Raw genomic sequence first — 18,691 nt, forward strand, 5'->3', positions numbered from 1 at the left:
CTTTCCCGATACGGTCCGTAATATTGTGGATGAATGGAAGAAAAACTTTCCCCACCGATGGTTGTTGTTGTTGCACGTTTTCGGACATTTTTCTTCTGGGATGGAGTGCTCGATCTATCTCCTTTCCAGCGTACCCATTTTTCTGGAAAGCGGTTCGCAAGTGATTTAGTTCCTCTTGCAAATAAGCTGGCTCACAGATTTTATTAGCCCTGTCCACCAACGTCTTGATAATACCTCTCTTCTGCCTGGGATGATGGTTTGAATCCTTATGAAGATAACGATTGGTATGCGTATCTTTTCTGTAGACTTGGTGACCCAGAGTCCCATCTGCTCGTTTAATTACACGCTCTATATAAACAGGACCTCCACGGCCTAGCAGCCAGTCGTAGACTCACCTCAGGTGATGTTGCCCGCAGCTGGCAACGAAATGTCAGGGAGAAGTATTTCTACTATTGGACCACGGCCTCTTAGCCCAGAAGTTTTAATTACTAAAGTATCAACAGCTGGAATTTTGCTGAATTGAACCATTCTATTCAAAACAATCAATTACACGAAATATGATGGTCATACAGAGTGAAATATGAGCCACATTCCAGGGTTTTTTTCTGCAACAAAGAACTTCCTACAAGCAGAGAACTACATTGAGCTTCAGTTCAGTGCTCCTCATTGCACATAGAGGAGACTGAACACTTTGATATAATGGTCTAATGCTGTGCATTACTAAGAAGAACTCAGTGCACCTGCCAAAATTAGGATGTTGCAAGTACAATTTAATATGGATTTTGAGTATTCTAGTATCTGATATTACAGCTTGTTCCACAATGCATCGGCAATATTGAGAAAGAGTGATATACACCAGTGTCCCCATTGCACTGTGTCATCAAGGACTATCGCGCCGATTATTCCATGACTGGGCATTGCACACCATATAGTCACACGTCGATGGTGAAGAGACTTCTTGATTGTGAAATGCGGATTCTCAGTCACCCAAATGCGCTAATTTTGCGTATTGATGAACTCATCCAAATGAAAGTGGGATTCATCGCATACACCAAATAGTTCTCTTAAGCAAGTACAGCCACTAGCTGCATCACTCGTCTGTCTGTAGCACACACGTTTAGCTGAAATCTCATTTTACTGTGTGGAATTGTAAAACTTCCGTCACTTGTGTCGTTACTTGACAACTTTGTCAAAGTTGTATGCTCACTTTGTTTCGGCAGGTATGTATTGTATCTTAAACATCTTGTTGCTATATGGTGGTTTAGTATAGGGGCTCCATTTATACACTTGCGGGCTCCATTTATACACTTGCATAATTTTGCATGATTGTAACAAAATATATTTTTCACCATGTCATCTGAAGACAGGCAGAGCCCGAAACCCGTAATGAATAAGAAAAAGAGTCCAGAAACATACTTTGCCTATTATTTCGCGACCAACCAACTATTTTAAAGCCATTTTAATTGCTGTGAAAGAGGACTGTACCACGTGGGATAGGACTTGCGTTCCGTGCACCCCCCCACCCCCCCTTTTCATAAATTCCTGATTCCAAAGTGGCAGTTCCAGCACTTCCTTACTGACATTGTAGGACCATTCTGCGCATCGCATGGTTACCATTATATTCTGTCAATGATGGATCATATGACATGATGGGTAGAGGCCACAACCATTTCTGACATATCAGCCGAGACAGTAGCAAAAATGTTCATCACCAATTGGATTGCCCAGCATCCTTAACGTCAGACCAGGGTCAGCAGTTCGAATCACAATTGTTCAATGACATATGCCATCAATGCCGATGCCACCAGTTCCACACAACCACCTACCATCCCCAATCCAGTGGCACTGGATGATGATAGCTGCTCTCACGTGCCACTCAGAAATGTGGGTGTCCTTCCATGGGTCCTCCAGGGCACTCACACGGCACATACAGATGTCCTCAATACGCCACTTGCTGAAATACTATACAGTGAGCCCCTCGCTCTGTCCGCTGAATTCATAGCGCATGAAATAGTCTCCACATGTTCTCATGCAATGCTATCTACAGAGACAGTGAAACCCACGCTACATCCACCATTCACAGGGCCATACCAAGTGTTGTAACACGATACAAACAGTTTTTATATTGAAATTGCTGGAAAAACAGGCAATAGTGCACATGAAACAGCTTAAACAGGTGTAGACTTTAGCAGACCTGTCACACCAGAAACTCCCTAGCCCAGCATCTCTTATGCAGCTGCTAGCCAATTTCCAAGTGCATGTCAATCTCCACAATTTCCTCCCTGACGACATGTTCATCACATTATGCGATACCAACCTCATAGGTTGTACCTAGACATATCAGGTGTCCCATATCAGTCCAACTGCACATGCCCCACATCATACAGAACCTCCGCCATCTTGAACAGTCCCCTGCTGACATGCAGAGTCCATGGATTCTGACTTAGTTTCCGTACACATACACATCCATCTGCTTGATACAATTTGAAATGAGACTCGTCTGACCAGGCAACATGTCGGTGTTGACAGTCCTAGAAAAGGCGTAAAGCTTTGTGTCATGCAGCCATCAAGGGTACAAGAGTGGGCCTTCAGCTCCAAAAGCTCATATCAATAACATTTCATTGAATGGGTCACATGCTGACACTTGTTGATAATCCAGCACTGAAACGTGCAGCAATTTGCGGAAGGGTTGCACTTCTGTCATATTGAACGATTCTCTTCAGTCACTGTTGGTCCCGTTCTCGCAGGATCTTTTTCTGGCTGCTGTGATGTCAGAGATTTGATGTTTTACTGGATTCCCGATATTCACGGTACACTCGGGGAAAATGGTCATACGGGAAAATTCCCACTTCATCGCTACCTCAGAGATGCTGTGTCCCGTCGCTCATGCATCGACTATATCACCATGTTCAAACTCGCTTAAATCTTGATAAACTGGCACTGCAGCATATGAAGAATAAGGTGTCCACACTTACAATAAGCAACCATTACCTTTTCTATATTCCTGAGGTAGAAATACACCTATGTCATGTATCTCACCCTAAATGTTTGAGGATCATTAACTATTTCATACATTATTTGGCTTGTGCAATTATCTCTAGCAGCTATATGTAATCTGTGAAGGAAGGGGAAGTGACTGGAAGTTTACATCTTCTCTGTGTTCTTCTTCCTTCTCTAGAGTCATCTCAGCTTAGAACTGTCAGTTTTGCTTTCAGAATAAAAATACTTATTCTCAAATGTAAAAGAATTAGAACAGCTGCAGATGGTGCTGCTTCAAATATACACTCCTGGAAATTGAAATAAGAACACCGTGAATTCATTGTCCCAGGAAGGGGAAACTTTATTGACACATTCCTGGGGTCAGATACATCACATGATCACACTGACAGAACCACAGGCACATAGACACAGGCAACAGAGCATGCACAATGTCGGCACTAGTACAGTGTATATCCACCTTTCGCAGCAATGCAGGCTGCTATTCTCCCATGGAGACGATCGTAGAGATGCTGGATGTAGTCCTGTGGAACGGCTTGCCATGCCATTTCCACCTGGCGCCTCAGTTGGACCAGCGTTCGTGTTGGACGTGCAGACCGCGTGAGACGACGCTTCATCCAGTCCCAAACATGCTCAATGGGGGACAGATCCGGAGATCTTGCTGGCCAGGGTAGTTGACTTACACCTTCTAGAGCACGTTGGGTGGCACGGGATACATGCGGACGTGCATTGTCCTGTTGGAACAGCAAGTTCCCTTGCCGGTCTAGGAATGGTAGAACGATGGGTTCGATGACGGTTTGGATGTACCGTGCACTATTCAGTGTCCCCTCGACGATCACCAGTGGTGTACGGCCAGTGTACGAGATCATTCCCCACACCATGATGCCGGGTGTTGGCCCTGTGTGCCTCGGTCGTATGCAGTCCTGATTGTGGCGCTCACCTGCACGGCGCCAAACACGCATACGACCATCATTGGCACCAAGGCAGAAGCGACTCTCATCGCTGAAGACGACACGTCTCCATTCGTCCCTCCATTCACGCCTGTCGCGACACCACTGGAGGCGGGCTGCACGATGTTGGGGCGTGAGCGGAAGACGGCCTAACGGTGTGCGGGACCGTAGCCCAGCTTCATGGAGACGGTTGCGAATGGTCCTCGCCGATACCCCAGGAGCAACAGTGTCCCTAATTTGCTGGGAAGTGGTGGTGCGGTCCCCTACGGCACTGCGTAGGATCCTACGGTCTTGGCGTGCATCCGTGCGTCGCTGCGGTCCGGTCCCAGGTCGACGGGCACGTGCACGTGCACCTTCCGCCGACCACTGGCGACAACATCAATGTACTGTGGAGACCTCACGCCCCACGTGTTGAGCAATTCGGCGGTACGTCCACCCGGCCTCCCGCATGCCCACTATACGCCCTCGCTCAAAGTCCGTCAACTGCACATACAGTTCACGTCCACGCTGTCGCGGCATGCTACCAGTGTTAAAGACTGCGATGGAGCTCCGTATGCCATGGCAAACTGGCTGACACTGACGGCGGCGGTGCACAAATGCTGCGCAGCTAGCACCATTCGACGGCCAACACCGCGGTTCCTGGTGTGTCCGCTGTGCCGTGCGTGTGATCATTGTTTGTACAGCACTCTCGCAGTGTCCGGAGCAAGTATGGTGGGTCTGACACACCGGTGTCAATGTGTTCTTTTTTCCATTTCCAGGAGTGTAGGTCGATGCAGACTAGAGAAGGGAGGAAGAAGTGTATTGGTATAAAAAAAACATCATAAAGTTCAAAATTAGGTCAGAAAGTAAAAATTAAAACAAATAATTTAAGAATAAAAATATATTAACCCATACACATTTGTTTATTTTAATTTCATTTAATTACACTAGAGAACTGAAATAATTTTAAAAAAAAACCTCTCTCTTGTGCATTTTGCCCAGTATCATACACATCCTTTGAACAATCCTGCTGGCTGTCCCCATGCCAATACCAATGAAGTCTCAAATGGACAGAAAGACATCACCCATTTCTGAAAGAAAGAAAATGACATTAGGACATTAGACAATTCACAAGAAATATTAAGACGTAACTTGCCAGCCACTACTTCTGCTGTTACACTTATTTAGATTCAATAACTAAAGATTCCTGTTAACTGAATGACAAGTACTTATGTTCTCATAACATGAAAATAACAATTACTTTGCAACAAATATTGATGTTGTTATGTGGATAATACTAATAACTGAGAAATACAGCAGCTATCTGGTACAGCTTTCTTAAAAAAACTGACTTTGCTATTAATTTTACTTTGTTAAACTTAGCTTGAATAAGTACAAATAATTTACATGTTTATGGGAATAATACTGGGTGGTGGACAGCTTTGTTGCTCTGAAGCATTCACTAAAAGATGGAAAGTTGTTGCCATAACGTGAGGTAAGAGTGAAAATAATTTTCTGATATCGATGTGGCTGAGTAAACTTGGGACATTAGTGTACTATCGAACTTTGTTCCATTGAACAGCCATAAAAAGCCAATCAGTTTCAGAACAATGATACTTCACACAAGTAAAATATATTTCAGTTTAAATTATCTTCCACTAGCTAAAATTTGACATAAGGGAGAATACTGAAAATAACTTGATACCCAAGGAAAGTTAAAAACATAGCATTCCATGCACTCCTTCCACATGCTACAACTATGCACTCGCTAACCACTTAAAAAATCTCTGGTTAACTTATCTCGTGTTATTTAGGTTTGTACATGTTTCTCAAGCTATTCCAACAATAGAGCTTGACTGGAGATTGTACAACTGACCCTAAGTAAATAAGAATATTACGCTGTACCAGGAAATGCTGCAAAACGGTTCAGGTCCTATATCTCTGACAGAAAACAAAGGGTGTGAATAGGAAAGACACGCGTATTAAGCTATGAGTCATCATCCAACTGGGAACCAATAATGCGTTGTCTCTCCCCATGATTCCATCTTACGGCCCTTACTTTTTATCGTGTATATCCATGACCTTTCATCAGTAACATTACCAGATGCCAAGTTTGATTTGTTTGCATATGATACAAACATTGCAATAAATATTAAATCAAGTATAGTCTTAGAAAGGTCAGCTAATCAAATTTTGATGGGTGTTAAGAAATGGTTCCTAGCCAATTCTGTGTCACTACGCCTTAAAAACATACTACATGCTGTTCAGAACTTGTAAAAGGTTTCTGGCTGCCGTCGGAAACACCTAAATAAGACAAATGTCTGGCACAGTTATTGAATCAGTTACTGCCGCTACAACAGCAGGTTGTCAAGATTTAAGTGAGTTTGGACACGGTGATATAGTCGACGCATGAGCGATGGGACACAGCATCAAAACATCAAACCTCTGACATCATTGGGCCGGAAAAAGATCCTGCAAGAACGGGACCAACATTACTGAAGAGAATCGTTCAACGAGACAGAAGTGCAACCCTTTCACAAATTGCTGCGGATTTCAATGCTGGGCCATCGGTCAGTGTCAGTGTGTGATCATTCAATGAAACATCATTGATTTTGGAACCAAAGGCCCACTCATGTACCCTTGATGACTGCATGACAAAAAGCCTGGGCCCGTCAACGCCGACTTTGGACTGCTGATAACTGGAAACATGTTGCCTGGTTGGACGAGTCTTGTTTCCAATTGTATCGAGCAGATGGACGTGTACGGGTATGGAGACAACCTCATGAACCCAGCATGTCAGAAGGGGACTGTTCAAGCTTGTGGAGACTCTATAATGGCTTGGGGCATGTGCAGTTGGGGTGATATGGGACCCTTGATACATCTGGATACGACTGGCATGCGACACTTACGTAAGCATCCTGTCTGATCACCTGCATCCATTTTTGTTCATTGTGCATTCCTACGAACTTGGACAATTACAGCAGGACAATTCGACACCCCACATGTCCAGAATTGCTACAGAGTGGCTCCAGGAACACTGTTCTGAGTTTAAACATTTCCGCTGGTCACCAAACTCCCCAGACATGAACATTATTGAGCATATCTGGGATGCCTTGCAACGTGCAGCTCAGAAGATATCTCCACCCCCTCGTACTCTTACAGATTTATGGCCAGCCCTGCAGGATTCATTGTGTCAGTTCACTCCAGAAACACTTTAGACATTAGTTGAGTCCATGCCACGTCGTGTTGCGACAGTTCTGCGTGCTCCCAGGGGCCCTACCTGTAGGCAGGTCTACCAGTTCCTTTGGCTCTTCAGTGTAAATTTAACAGGGAGGAGAATACCGCAGAACTGCTGAAATGCCTACACAAATCTCTATTTGCTGTGTGCAAATGTTGTCAGACAGGTGATATAAAAAAGCTAGCATAATATGTTACTTTTATCCCATAATGTCATACAGGATTATTTTCTGGGGTAACTTACCAATCCAAGCTAAAGTTTTCAGAGCCCAAAAACATGCAATATGAATTATTTGTGGTGTGAACTCATGAATGTCCTGCAAGGGGCTGTTTAAGGAACAGATAATACTAACTAGTGCTTCCCAATACATTTATTCCTTAACGAAATTTGTCATTAAAATTGTATCTTCCTTTATGCCCACGGCTCACTTCTTGGAATCAATACTAGGAATAAGAATAATTTTCACAACAATTTAAAGTCACCTACTTTGGTTCAGAAAGGTGTCCATTCTATTTTCAATAACATGTCTGCTGCCATAAAAAGTTTAACTAATAATAAAGTTCAGTTAGAGAAGAGTCCAAAGGATTTATTGGTGGTCAATTCCTTCTACTCCATTGATGAATCTGTTAGCAGAACTGATTGATGTGCGTATGTTGTTAATAATATAAAATTATGTGAATATCGTGCACAGACTGACTGACTTTTGTAGAAATTTTGTGCAGTATGTGATCATTGTAAATAAGTGCTGTAAAATGTTATTTACCTTTTTTTTCTTTTAAATCTGATGACGCATGGCTGCAATAACATAAGAATTATCATATGCACCTCAGTGTATTGACTATTTAATATTTGGTGACAAGTTTTATACCCTTTTAAATGTTAATACACTTCTTTTTACAAATTCCACATCCAAAAGGGCAATTTCATTTGAGGTCTGTGGGGCACATTAGCATATATGTTGTTATTTTGTAAATATTTATTGTGTATTCTTCTTTTCTGACATGTTGTGCATCTCATGATTGGAAGAAAAAGTACTTCTAATCTAAATTAAAAAAAGGAACAAATAATCTGCAAGAAACTTTTGGGAAAAACAGAGAGAAATGATGATTTTGATAGTAATGTGGCAAAGGAACAGCATTGCTCTTAGGTAACTGGAAGTTGTGAAAACTGTTTAGGCAATAAGAAGCAAACAAAAGGCAGAAAAATTGTCAAATATTTTGGTTTAAAATTAGCAGCCACGTTAGGAAAGGAAGCTGAATGAATATTGATGACAAGGGAGCATGGAAACTTCCAAAAGACTAATATGAAGTAGGAGGTACTTAACAGACAATAACAAAAGCAATGAAAATGAGCAGGAAGTTAACAAAACAGCATAGTGGGGTGAAAAATATATTTATAACAGCTACTAGAAGTCTGTATGCAATCTGCCACTCTATCGCTGGTAAACTGTTTGATAAACTGTGCAGTCCCAAAAGAATGAAATGATTTCCACTTTTCGAATTTCATTCTTTCTCCACGTTTTGTATCATTAGCAAGTACCATAAGTATTATATGCCTCTGTACAAAAGAAAAATCTGAAATGCTTATCTGGAACTGACTAAACAGAATTTGACAGTAGGAATAACTGATGGAATTTTGCATTGGTTGAAAATGAAACTGAAGTAATAATAATGGTATCAGTAATAGAGAGAATAATGTGTGGGCACAGAAAACTGAATTAATAATTGTGTGCAAGTGCATTGTGTTAGGAACAACTTATTATTGTAAAAATGTTGTTAGGACAGAAGGAATCCACAAAAAGTTTAAGTGAATAAGAAATGGAGTTTGTTACTAACAGAGTTATAGGGAGTATGATGAAAAGGTGCAATATGATGAATTTTGTGTGTGTGTGTGTGTGTGTGTGTGTGTGTGTGTGTGTGTGTGAAGGGAAGTGGAGTGAGATACATATCAAAAATATTGATAAAAGTGAGAAAAGAGTGGTGCTTCAGTAGAGAACAGTGGTGTTTGATTACCCATCTTCATCAACAAGAGGAGACATAATACTTACATATGATGCAGAATAATAGGTACAGAGAGAAATCAAAATGATGTAGAGATGAATGAGATCATATGTGCAGATATCAGATGAGATGTTGTAAAGATAATAATTACCAATTGTTAGCCGAGACCTTGAACATGCAACATAGCTACAGATAAGAAATACTATTCATGAACAACTAATCTGTTTTCCGAATCATGCAAAAATAAAAGAAGTTACTCAACCTTGTTAATTTAAGAAACATCATGAAACATAATACAATGAAAAGAGCCAGTATATTGTGAAAGAATTTATCAATTATGATGTTAGAAAACTTAGAACCAAAACTAGTATATACCACGTGGATATTATAAAGCACACTGTAAAGGAAATATTTCACTAATGTAACTGCAATATCATGTAGTAATGTAAGAAAATGGTATAATGTCTGACTATAGGGCAAATTGTTAGAAAAATAAAAAGTCCTAACATCGTGCATGGATAAAAAAGAACTTTCTTTCTCACTAATACTTTTAATGGGAGAACTTTAACTGTATTGCAGAATTACAACATGAGGAAGTCAGTTACTGATATATTCAATCCATTAACTTCATGTTGGAGGAGGTATGTTGTTAATAACTTTACATGAAGATAACACAAGTAGGCTCTGAGTTAGTGTTATTTGTTAATATGAAATTGGAGATAAGATGTACAAGCAGCTGCATGCTATATAATGGAAGATGCCTGCAGTTATCTCTACTCATTAGTCTTCATATACAAACAGATGCTGAAAAGGGCACCACCCACTGTGATTCCTCACCTGTCCCTAAGGTACTTGAAAATGCAATGACAAGCATGTCAACCACAGTGCCTACATTCAGAAAAAAAATTAGTATTCAGCATAGGGAGTAAATTTTTCTGTTATAGTTACCAATGATTTTAAAAGCTGAAAGATAAAATAAAAAGCTGTCTCTTCTATTGTGAAAGTAGATTAAGAGAAGAATTTTTGTGTGTTTGAAAATAATATGCATGTATGTACGCAGATTATGTAGATTTACTAAATGTGGAATAGGATTTGAAACTGTAATTGTTAAGACTGTGGTAATGGTAGTGTTGGCGGTAGTGGTAGTGATAGTGGTGGTGGTGGTGGTGGTGGTAGTAGTAGTAGTAGTAGTAGTAGTAGTAGTAGTCGTCGTCGTCGTCGTCGTCGTTGTTGCCGAAGTATATTTGAATAGCATAAAATGATGATTTTCCAAGATGTTTTCATTAGAATAAGAGGAATTATCTTGATGAACTTTAGGTTTCAAATTAATCTCAAAATGCAACTGCTTCCACAAATATGTTTTAACTTTGTGTGAATAATTTTACAACAAAGTAACGTGCAGCGGGAAAGGGGGGGAGGGGGGGGGGGTTGCAGGGTGCAAGTGCTTCTGCTGCGTTGTAACAGTGAGAAGCTAGAGAGAGAGAGAGAGAGAGAGAGACTTCTCCCACTCTGCCGACCCTGCCTCAAGGTCAAATGTGAGTTCTATGGTCGTGTACATGTAGCAGACAAAAGAATTTCACAACAATGTAACCTTCAATATTGGTATTATAAGAATTTTGTAATTTGTTCACAAAATAGAGTAGAATTATGGGTAGATGTAAGAGATACAAAGTTTGAGCAAAATCCAATAAGCATTTTCCACAACAATCATTATTTTTTTGTAATTCCACATCCTGCATGGGACAGGGAACTGAAATTTTGAGAATTTACCGAGTGGACCAGACGTCACTACCCAATATCAGCTAATCGAATACAAACCATACAACTGGAATTTTGAAATAACTGAACACTTTATTGATGCTAAAGGATTATTTATAACATTCTTTCTCAAACTGTTTTCTGTCTTTGTTGACACATTTCATCAGACCACTTAGGATGCTTAAGTATGTTTGTTTACATAGTCATTTATTAGAATCAATGTCTTCAAAAGAGTTGTAAAGAGCTTCTTTTGAGTCCTGAATTGTTTATGGTTTTGTACCACAAGCTTATATTTAATGCAATTCTTTGGTATACGGCCAGGAGATCTGGTTGTCATTTCTATTGCTCCTCGCCATCCAATAACTTACCCACCAAATACATCAATTTAGTTTCGCACAGTTGTTGTGTAATGCAGTGGGGCTCCGTCATGTCGAAAGTAAAGTGAGTTGAAGTCTTCATAGGTTATTTGTAGTCCCGGAATGGCATAAGTTGGCAACATTTCCACACAGGCCCAATTAGTCCACGACATGAGATACCACCCAAACAGTAACTGCCTATCAAAAGCAATTCTATGGTTCTCTGAATAGGTATCTATGGTTGTGTCACTTGAAATGGCCTGTGGCAATCTTCTGCAGATCTATTTTTCTCAAAATGTTTCCCTAAATTGTAGACAGCATTCCTTGCAGGTGGAACGGTGTTGAAATTCCAGAATGAGATTTTCATTCTGCAGCGGAGTGTGCGCTGATATGAAACTTCCTGGCAGATTAAAACTGTGTGCCCAACAGAGACTCGAACTCGGGACCTTTGCCTTTCGCGGGCAAGTGCTCTACCAACTGAGCTACCGAAGCACGACTCACGCCCGGTACTCACAGCTTTACTTCTGCCAGTACCTCGTCTCCTACCTTCCAAACTTTACAGAAGCTCTCCTGCGAAACTTGCAGAACTAGCACTCCTGAAAGAAAGGATATTGCGGAGACATGGCTTAGCCACAGCCTGGGGGATGTTTCCAGAATGAGATTTTCATTCTGCAGCGGAGTGTGCGCTGATATGAAACTTCCTGGCAGATTAAAACTGTGTGCCCAACCGAGACTCGAACTCGGGACCTTTGCCTTTCGCGGGCAAGTGCTCTACCAACTGAGCTACCGAAGCACGACTCACGCCCGGTACTCACAGCTTTACTTCTGCCAGTACCTCGTCTCCTACCTTCCAAACTTTACAGAAGCTCTCCTGCGAAACTTGCAGAACTAGCACTCCTGAAAGAAAGGATATTGCGGAGACATGGCTTAGCCACAGCCTGGGGGATGTTTCCAGAATGAGATTTTCATTCTGCAGCGGAGTGTGCGCTGATATGAAACTTCCTGGCAGATTAAAACTGTGTGCCCAACCGAGACTCGAACTCGGGACCTTTGCCTTTCGCGGGCAAGTGCTCTACCAACTGAGCTACCGAAGCACGACTCACGCCCGGTACTCACAGCTTTACTTCTGCCAGTACCTCGTCTCCTACCTTCCAAACTTTACAGAAGCTCTCCTGCGAAACTTGCAGAACTAGCACTCCTGAAAGAAAGGATATTGCGGAGACATGGCTTAGCCACAGCCTGGGGGATGTTTCCAGAATGAGATTTTCATTCTGCAGCGGAGTGTGCGCTGATATGAAACTTCCTGGCAGATTAAAACTGTGTGCCCAACCGAGACTCGAACTCGGGACCTTTGCCTTTCGCGGGCAAGTGCTCTACCAACTGAGCTACCGAAGCACGACTCACGCCCGGTACTCACAGCTTTACTTCTGCCAGTACCTCGTCTCCTACCTTCCAAACTTTACAGAAGCTCTCCTGCGAAACTTGCAGAACTAGCACTCCTGAAAGAAAGGATATTGCGGAGACATGGCTTAGCCACAGCCTGGGGGATGTTTCCAGAATGAGATTTTCATTCTGCAGCGGAGTGTGCGCTGATATGAAACTTCCTGGCAGATTAAAACTGTGTGCCTAACCGAGACTCGAACTCGGGACCTTTGCCTTTCGCGGGCAAGTGCTCTACCAACTGAGCTACCGAAGCACGACTCACGCCCGGTACTCACAGCTTTACTTCTGCCAGTACCTCGTCTCCTACCTTCCAAACTTTACAGAAGCTCTCCTGCGAAACTTGCAGAACTAGCACTCCTGAAAGAAAGGATATTGCGGAGACATGGCTTAGCCACAGCCTGGGGGATGTTTCCAGAATGAGATTTTCATTCTGCAGCGGAGTGTGCGCTGATATGAAACTTCCTGGCAGATTAAAACTGTGTGCCCAACCGAGACTCGAACTCGGGACCTTTGCCTTTCGCGGGCAAGTGCTCTACCAACTGAGCTACCGAAGCACGACTCACGCCCGGTACTCACAGCTTTACTTCTGCCAGTACCTCGTCTCCTACCTTCCAGCGCACACTCCGCTGCAGAATGAAAATCTCATTCTGGAAACATCCCCCAGGCTGTGGCTAAGCCATGTCTCCGCAATATCCTTTCTTTCAGGAGTGCTAGTTCTGCAAGTTTCGCAGGAGAGCTTCTGTAAAGTTTGGAAGGTAGGAGACGAGGTACTGGCAGAAGTAAAGCTGTGAGTACCGGGCGTGAGTCGTGCTTCGGTAGCTCAGTTGGTAAAGCACTTGCCCGCGAAAGGCAAAGGTCCCGAGTTCGAGTCTCGGTTGGGCACACAGTTTTAATCTGCCAGGAAGTTTCATATCAGCGCACACTCCACTGCAGAATGAAAATCTCATTCTGGAAACATCCCCCAGGCTGTGGCTAAGCCATGTCTCCGCAATATCCTTTCTTTCAGGAGTGCTAGTTCTGCAAGTTTCGCAGGAGAGCTTCTGTAAAGTTTGGAAGGTAGGAGACGAGGTACTGGCAGAAGTAAAGCTGTGAGTACCGGGCGTGAGTCGTGCTTCGGTAGCTCAGTTGGTAGAGCACTTGCCCGCGAAAGGCAAAGGTCCCGAGTTCGAGTCTCGCTTGGGCACACGGTTTTAATCTGCCAGGAAGTTTCATATCAGCGCACACTCCGCTGTAGAATGAAAATCTCATTCTGGAAACATCCCCCAGGCTGTGGCTAAGCCATGTCTCCGCAATATCCTTTCTTTCAGGAGTGCTAGTTCTGCAAGTTTCGCAGGAGAGCTTCTGTAAAGTTTGGAAGGTAGGAGACGAGGTACTGGCAGAAGTAAAGCTGTGAGTACCGGGCGTGAGTCGTGCTTCGGTAGCTCAGTTGGTAGAGCACTTGCCCGCGAAAGGCAAAGGTCCCGAGTTCGAGTCTCGGTTGGGCACACAGTTTTAATCTGCCAGGAAGTTTCATATCAGCGCACACTCCGCTGCAGAATGAAAATCTCATTCTGGAAACATCCCCCAGGCTGTGGCTAAGCCATGTCTCCGCAATATCCTTTCTTTCAGGAGTGCTAGTTCTGCAAGTTTCGCAGGAGAGCTTCTGTAAAGTTTGGAAGGTAGGAGACGAGGTACTGGCAGAAGTAAAGCTGTGAGTACCGGGCGTGAGTCGTGCTTCGGTAGCTCAGTTGGTAGAGCACTTGCCCGCGAAAGGCAAAGGTCCCGAGTTCGAGTCTCGGTTGGGCACACAGTTTTAATCTGCCAGGAAGTTTCATATCAGCGCACACTCCGCTGCAGAATGAAAATCTCATTCTGGAAACATCCCCCAGGCTGTGGCTAAGCCATGTCTCCGCAATATCCTTTCTTTCAGGAGTGCTAGTTCTGCAAGTTTCGCAGGAGAGCTTCTGTAAAGTTTGGAAGGTAGGAGACGAGGTACTGGCAGAAGTAAAGCTGTGAGTACCGGGCGTGAGTCGTGCTTCGGTAGCTCAGTTGGTAGAGCACTTGCCCGCGAAAGGCAAAGGTCCCGAGTTCGAGTCTCGGTTGGGCACACAGTTTTAATCTGCCAGGAAGTTTCGGTGTTGAAATTATTATTCCACTCATTTATAATTAAATTATAACAACCTTCCTATCACATTTTTAAAGTAAGAACTCTTTCTTCACTAGGAAACATCTTCAAAACAGGTTGAAAACAACAACAAACAATGTCACAGATGTTTAACAGCAGTGCACTCTGGTATTTGTATCAATTATTATCTGGAAAAAATAACACAGGGAAATCTGGTTTTTATATCTATAATTACCACAAGTAAACAAAATTACCTTCATGTTTTCAAGGAAAGTATGCTAACTAACCAGAAAACAACAGCATGATGCACAACTTGTGCAGACTGCTCTCTGTTCTGAACAACATATATATAATTATAGTCAACACAGTCTCTGGATAAGAGCACCACATTCTGTTTCGTGGGTATCTCATCAAACTTTCCGATGTTCTAGACCTAGTATGGGATAATGGATATGCTGAAATTTGAAGCATCAGATTATTTTTTATGCATGGGGTCTTACTTTTAAGATAACAGATGCCTGTGGTAATTAATTCCATGAGGATTAGTGTACAGAAAATTAACAGAAACAATGTCATTTTCATAACTTACCATGTACTTAGATCAATATATTGATAATATCGAACGTAACAGCCTACACGTCAGCCACCCAGATTGTAGTGCTCGTTCTGTATTTCAGGTCTGTCAAGATAGGATATTTCTAAAAAAAATTTGCATTTTAAAACCAATGTAATCAAAAAGAGATAAGTTTTTTATAGCGTATTTATGTTGCTCAATATTTTCATAAATGTAGGTCTAAAATTCACTAATCAACTGTTCCATAATTATTATTATCTTTTTAAATGTATTCAGTTTGCTGTGTTGCATTTCTGTACCGTGTAAAATACACGTAAACCTCTGGGAATGTTTTCATAGAATTTAGAAGGTGTCAGCAGTTTGGTCCTACAAAAGCTATGAACAGACACATTACTCCATGCCTGAGTAAACAAAATACAATAGGGCTGTTGTAGATAGCCAAGTAGCTGTGATTATAAACTACTTGCCTTGTTGAAGTGTCTCTTTACATGCCGTCCTTTGTTCATCTTCCTTATTAGTACAGCATATGTTAGATCTAAAGCTATCATCATCACAAGCTTAGCAACATTTTCAGTCTAGTTTATGTGGCTACCAATTGCTCAACACCTCCACTGTAGACCAAATCCTTACCATCATACTTTCCACTATTTATATTGCACCCAGGACTCTCCATAATCATATCTGTGAAAATTTAATATATTTCCCTACTTCATTGCAAACTCTGACTATATTTCAACCACTTACACACTTAAAAATACAGCCACAATTAGTGCACTACATTTGTTTATCCTTGGACTTAAATATGCAGCCTGTAATTAAAAAAAAATGACAGCTACAGATTGAAATGCGCACAACTGCTATCTAAGTGAATGAACAACAGAGTACTGTGTGGTCTGAAGTCCATTACCGGTAACTTGCCACTTGTATTGTGTCTGAAATGATCTAATATATACACATAAAAAACATAAAAAGAAAATTGTCCAGAGGCGGAGGACACACCAAATGGACTGAATAGAGAAGAAATATTATTGTGTCTGGAGAATTGAAAACCAATCAAGTGAAGAATAAACTTTTATTTCAATATATCAACGCAGTACACATTTATATTGCTGGTAAAAATGTCAATATATACAAAATACTGCATATTGTACTTTAATCTAACAGAGTGGTAAGAAGGAGAACTACACAGTGTACTACATATAATAATAAGTGAGAATTACGATTACCAGTTATTTCATAACTTGATTTATAAAACAGATATGCACAAGAATTTAGCATATTCATGACAATTACTTATACAAAATTAGTTGCCCTTGACAGAAGATACAATCCCACACCAGAGAAACTGGGCACTAAAAAGAAAAGAAATTGCACTATACAATATTGGAACTGGTATTGGAGGGAATATACTGGTTTAGACAATACAGATCAGATCCTTTTTTTAATTAAAGCTTTGTGTCTTTTAACTTTATGCACAACATGGAACAGAAAACAATAAAAATGTTGTCACATACAGAAAGATGAATCTCTGAATTAGTGGAGCTGTGTACTCCTACTTCGAGACCATAGAAATATACAGGTGTGAGAAGGGAGATTTCTAAGCTCCAACTTCCACGTACTGCTGATGTTCATGACATTGCATGCTTTGGAAATCAAAATACATTGTTTTGCCCACTGGCTGCTACTTCACTCTAATATTCTAACAATTGCCCTCACAGAAATTTAAAAGTAATTAATGCAATAAATTCAAAGAGAAGAGCTGATTTGACATGACAGACATTATATAAGAAAACTGAGCTGCTGTTAGAAGTTGTCATAGGAATCTGCGAGCAGCCACATACAGCTGAAATAGCTTTTATTTCTTCATAATAACGAGTTTTGAGGCAGGATCATACTTGCTTGCATACACTGTTCCTAAGGATTTGACTGTATAAGTTTATAGTTCTAACACTGACCTTACGCCAGCTGTTAACAAAAATTCAAAATTTTGATTTTTCTGAGGTAATAAATATAAGCTTGAAACATTTTAATACATCACTGCATTTGCCTTAAGTGATTTACCGAAGATGTGGGAAATCTAAATGTGTACAGCCAGACAAGAATTTGAGCCCAACCCACCCAAATATGTTCGGTTCGGTTAGTGGGGCGCTCAACTGCGTGGTTATCAGCGACCCAAATATGGGCTAATGTCTTATCAATGCACCACATTACTTGGATTCACTAAAGCAGTTGAGCCTTTTTGTTGCTTTTACCCTAGATCATACAGATAAAATATTTGTAATTGGATAGATAAAAAAATCTACTCACCAAGCGGCGGCAGAACACATACATAAAAGAAGTTACAATTAGGCAAGCTTTTGGAGCCAGTGGCTCCTTCTTCAGGCAAAAGTGTTTAAGGTGAATGAAGAGGGGTGAAGGAAAAGGGCTTGGAGAGGTCTAGGAAATGTCACCCGGAACTGGGGTCAGGGGAGACTTACCAGACAGGCTGAGGATTTTATTTGTGTGTTCTGCCACCACTGGAAGAATTGATTTTTTCTGTATCCAGTTACCTTATATTGTCAAAAATCAAATGTTTTTGTTGTTAGGTAACATATTTGGCTGTGTTTGAGTGGATGTATCTTTAGAAAGCCTGTATGCCTTATGTCTAGGTTGGATCTATTTCCAAATGCACATTTCTGTTGTAGATCAAGGCCCACAGTATGTGTGGAGTACTCTGCTCCAACCTTAGAGAGTGGATAGCAGCTAGAAAGGCCACAAATATTTCTTATAGATAAAGTTAGAGAAGAACAAGCATTGTTATTCAAATGAATAACATCAGCTGTTCTTATTCTATCCAGAACAGATGATCTTGGCAAAATTTGTAGGCCACAAATTCATCTCATATTAGTTCTTCTTGAGGCACTGCTGATCGATTGTCGACTTTCAGCAAGTACTAAATCTGAGATTATCTCATTCTATGCAAAATGAAAAAGATTTTTACATCACTATCAAAAGAGCATCAAGTCACTAGTGACCATCCACTCTGCTACCCATGGGCAAGGGAGTCTTAGCGTGTGTGATCACAAGCACTGTCGTGCATGCCATTCCATATATTATAGTGCATAAATGCTTTATGGAAGAAACAGATTAGTCAGATAAATAATAACTGCTTTAATATACATGTTCAGGTGGAAAAGCAGGCAAATCCAGTTCCTACTGTGGGTAGTATCAAAGCATAGAATTTTTAAGACTAAGCTACCCAACCAGCAATTAGTTAAACAGCAAGCTGCTCCATTCTCTTCTTCTGTTGTTA

General features: G+C 41.4%; 1 protein-coding gene across 8 annotated transcripts in view; it reads right to left on the minus strand.

The window, feature by feature from the left end:
* Positions 1-4,613: 4,613 nt before the first annotated feature.
* Positions 4,614-18,691, minus strand: part of LOC126191077 (deoxyribodipyrimidine photo-lyase) — a 120,480-nt gene continuing 106,402 nt past the window's right edge. For 4 of the 8 annotated variants that reach the window (XM_049931832.1, XM_049931841.1, XM_049931849.1 and 1 more), the window contains one exon: positions 4,842-5,017. In XM_049931832.1, the coding sequence (XP_049787789.1) occupies positions 4,931-5,017 (87 nt within the window). In that variant the 3' untranslated portion in view covers positions 4,842-4,930. Of the gene's footprint in view, positions 4,725-4,841; positions 5,018-15,414; positions 15,524-18,691 lie in introns of those variants that run through there. The other 4 variants (XR_007538318.1, XM_049931807.1, XM_049931860.1 and 1 more) reach the window with 4 other exon arrangements.

Source organism: Schistocerca cancellata, chromosome 1, assembly GCF_023864275.1.
Source record: "Schistocerca cancellata isolate TAMUIC-IGC-003103 chromosome 1, iqSchCanc2.1, whole genome shotgun sequence".
NCBI classification, from domain to species: domain Eukaryota; kingdom Metazoa; phylum Arthropoda; class Insecta; order Orthoptera; family Acrididae; genus Schistocerca; species Schistocerca cancellata.